At 39.1% G+C, this 3,457-nt stretch overlaps 1 protein-coding gene across 1 annotated transcript in view; it reads left to right on the top strand.

Annotated features, from left to right (window-relative positions):
- Nucleotides 1–305: 305 nt before the first annotated feature.
- Nucleotides 306–3,457, top strand: part of RAB21 (RAB21, member RAS oncogene family) — a 17,056-nt gene continuing 13,904 nt past the window's right edge. The window contains exons 1-2 of the mRNA XM_005419279.2: nucleotides 306–391; nucleotides 3,158–3,230. Coding sequence (XP_005419336.1) covers nucleotides 306–391; nucleotides 3,158–3,230 — 159 coding nt within the window. The remainder of the gene's footprint in view (nucleotides 392–3,157; nucleotides 3,231–3,457) is intronic.

Below are 3,457 nucleotides of genomic sequence, written 5' to 3'. Positions count from 1 at the left end.
TCATCCAGTTCTTTTTGCAATGAATTTGTCTTTCATTGCATAAAAATATTTTTTTCCCATTGTTAGCATGTGGGTACTAAGTCAAGCTCCTGAAAAAATTAGTACAGCTATGGCCTTACCTTTGGACAGCCAAAGACTGTAATGGCATCTTAGGTTTCTCTGATGAGACTTAATTTTCCATTAGATTTTGTTGACTGGCACACATAACATTTGAATGCTTCATTTAATTATTAGTCTTTCTTTTGTGTCATTACTTTTCTTTGTGTCATCATCTGCTCCTCCCCACAGCCGAGGGTGTGACTGCCATGGTGAAGATGGGTGGATCAGGGCTTTTGTGTGTACAGAAGGCTGTGCAAGCCTGCGTGCAACAGGCAATTACCATTGCCAAAGAGTAGGTCTGTGGACAGGCTGGTTGCTGTTACACAGAAGATGATTTTGATGAATAGGTGATTAAGTAAGCTTTCCATGATTCCAAACAGGCCCATTTTGCTCACAGCAGCTCATTTGTATCCTCTACTCACTGCTTAGCTGAAGCTCAGTTACACTGAAACTGGCAGGTTTTAGGATGTCCCTGAGGAACCCTTTTGGCACCCACGCTTCCTTTCTATGTTTCCATTCCTTTATAGAAGCTCTTGGAAATTCTGCTGGCTTATCAGCCAGTAAATGAAAATTGCTCTTTTGCTATTACTGCTGTGGCCCACAGTCAGCACCCTGCAAGATCTTGCTTGCACTTCTCTCCCACCCTGAGCAGAGTCTGAGGAAGCCTACAGTGCCACTGATGTCCCCATCTCCTGCTGTACCACACAGCAGCAAGTTATTCTGGTGCAAAGTTCCATTCTTTATATATCCCATGAAGTGAGTACAGCCCTGTTGGTCTGTTCTTGAACCTGCCTGCTTCTGTGTTTGAAAACATTGGCATGACTGTTTAAACAAGGTTTGCCAATGGCTGGTATTATTCTAGGTAGTTTATGATTGTATGGGTCCCATTTTTACTTTTTAAATTTTAACTAGTTCTGCCTTCCTCTGGAATTTCCCTGGTCTGCCAATATGTGTTTAAAATGAGCATTTCTTTGTCCCTTTTTTCCCCTTTTTTTAATGTTTTCATTCTTAATACTGTCATAGCATATATCTAGTAAACAGACTCCTGCAGAAGGGAAGTTTTGTCTTTTGTAACTCTGACGCTTTAAAACGATTACCTTTATAAACCATTGGTTTACCTTCTCTTAGAGGGTTAGGGCCTCTCATTTGGAGCTGGAACATTGCCTTTGCTCCTGAAACTGGAAACACCAATAGCGAGGGGTCAATTAATGGTAGAGCATCATGCTTGCTGTTCTCAGCATATGTCCAGGATGCTGCTTCTCAGGAAGGGGATTTGCCTCAATTGCATGGGGATGGTACTCAGCATTGCTGTGGTTGTATGAAAACCATAATGCAAAGTGGCAAAGAATTCAAAACTGCTTATCCTGGGGGTAAATGACATTTGCAGACATGCCGTTTCAAGATGGAGAACTGAACTTTTAGAAAATAATACTCTTTCTCTTTACAAGAAAAAATAACATTGTTCCTTGCTGGCATGGTTTCTTAGGTACAAATCAGATTCTATGTTTTACTTATTTCTATAAATCAGAAAATTCTTTTCTTTTCCACATGCTTTGTTTTTCACCTTTATTCTTTCTTCTTCTTCTTCTTTGTCTAGTGAATGTGAATCTTTCTTTTAGACAATATTATTAAGTTAATTTTAAGTGGGGTTTTGTTGTTATTATTAGGTTGGGGTTTTTTCCCCAGTCTGATTTCTTGCCTTTTTGGACATCATGTACTCTTATGGACATTGATCTTATACAACTGTACATAATTTGGCTGAGATTTTGTATTACGATTATTTTCCAAGGAAATCAAATAAATTCAGAACAATAAAAATTTTTCTGCAAGTCTGTCAAATTATGCTCAGAAATATTCTCCAAAGGAAAAAATTGAAAAAAAGACTGACATTATCTGCAAATCAACTCCTACCCTTATAATATTCAATACATAATGGTCCCAGAAATGAGTTGTGTGTCGGGAGCTTGGGAGGTGCTGTTTATGCTGCTGTAGGTTTAACCAACTTAATCTCCACTGACAGCTACTGCATTCACTTAAGTTCACAGTGGAATTAACGCATTTAAAATTTTTGTAAGGAGATCTAATAATGCAAGCTGGAAAAAGAACATTATTTTCACTTTTAGAGATGACACCACCTGTGAAATAAAACACTTGAGTAGTCTTCAGAGAAATGTTCAAAGGTCATGACAATGGACACAGTAGTACAATTTGTTTTGGTTTAATAACATACAGAGTATTGTAGTATCTTCATGAAATATAAAATACATCTTGAAAGGCATTTCTCATGCAGATGTGTTCAGCAACACAGACAACACAGAGGGTCTGTTACAAGTGTTTTTAGGAAGTTGTGTAAAAAGGGGAAGCAAAATAAATTGAAGGTAAAAAAGCCATTCTCTTCTCAAATTCTCTGAAACAAAAAAACCACTTCCCAAATTAACACCATTAAAAGAACTTGGTAACAGTCACAGATAATTAAAAACCTACAGATTTTACAAAGTTGTATATGAGATTACAGTGAAATGTGACACTTGAGGTAGCTCTGACAAAATTTCTGTTCTAAGCCAGATCAGCCTTTTAGTTTTATTTAATACTGGTGACTGAACTTTTGAAAGTACAGGACTTCTCATACAACAAAATCAGTAATCACAGAGAGAACAGAAAGGATGGAGTACTGTAGTTGCAGCAGTCTACTGTCAGTGGGAAATGCATTGCTAGACTCTGCACCATGGCAGAGGTTTGCTTTCCTTACCTCTGGAGGAAATGAAACCAATCCATGCTGTGTGAATGTAATACTGTTCAGTGATGAGGCATCTTACTCCAGGAAATCCAGTCCTTGTTCTCCTGGATGCATTCTCTGTTCTTTCCTCTTTTCTTTCTCATACAACACAGCATTAATACTATCTGACAGAGAAAAAGGAAATTGCACATGAAGCCTTTTCATAGCCATTATTTTCCTTACCACTAAATGATGACTAGAGACAGGTTGTCTTGCAGTTGTTTGGATTTGTTTGTGAGGATTGGTTTTCATTGAGGAATAATACCCCCTTTTACAAGGCAGTTATCCAATTTTTGCGGATGAAACTCTGCTGGACCCCGGCAAGCAAGGAACTCGACGCGAGAACGTTTTTCTCGTACCTTTTTCTTCACCTGCTCCCACATCCCTGTTTTCAAGTACTTTATTACGGACTTTTATTTTGCAAACATTTGGAGACTAGTGTAGCTTAGTTCACAGGAAGGAAAATCCCACAAAATCCGTGCCGGTGTTTATTAGGGGCTTTCTGTGTCCCCGGGCACCCCTCGGCACGGGATCGGGATTTAGGGACAAATCCTTACGGGCGCGGGATCCCTGCCCTGGGCC

This window comes from Geospiza fortis, unplaced genomic scaffold, assembly GCF_000277835.1.
Source record: "Geospiza fortis unplaced genomic scaffold, GeoFor_1.0 scaffold166, whole genome shotgun sequence".
Taxonomy (NCBI): Eukaryota; Metazoa; Chordata; class Aves; order Passeriformes; family Thraupidae; genus Geospiza; species Geospiza fortis.
This window is presented reverse-complemented; position numbering and strand designations above follow the sequence as displayed.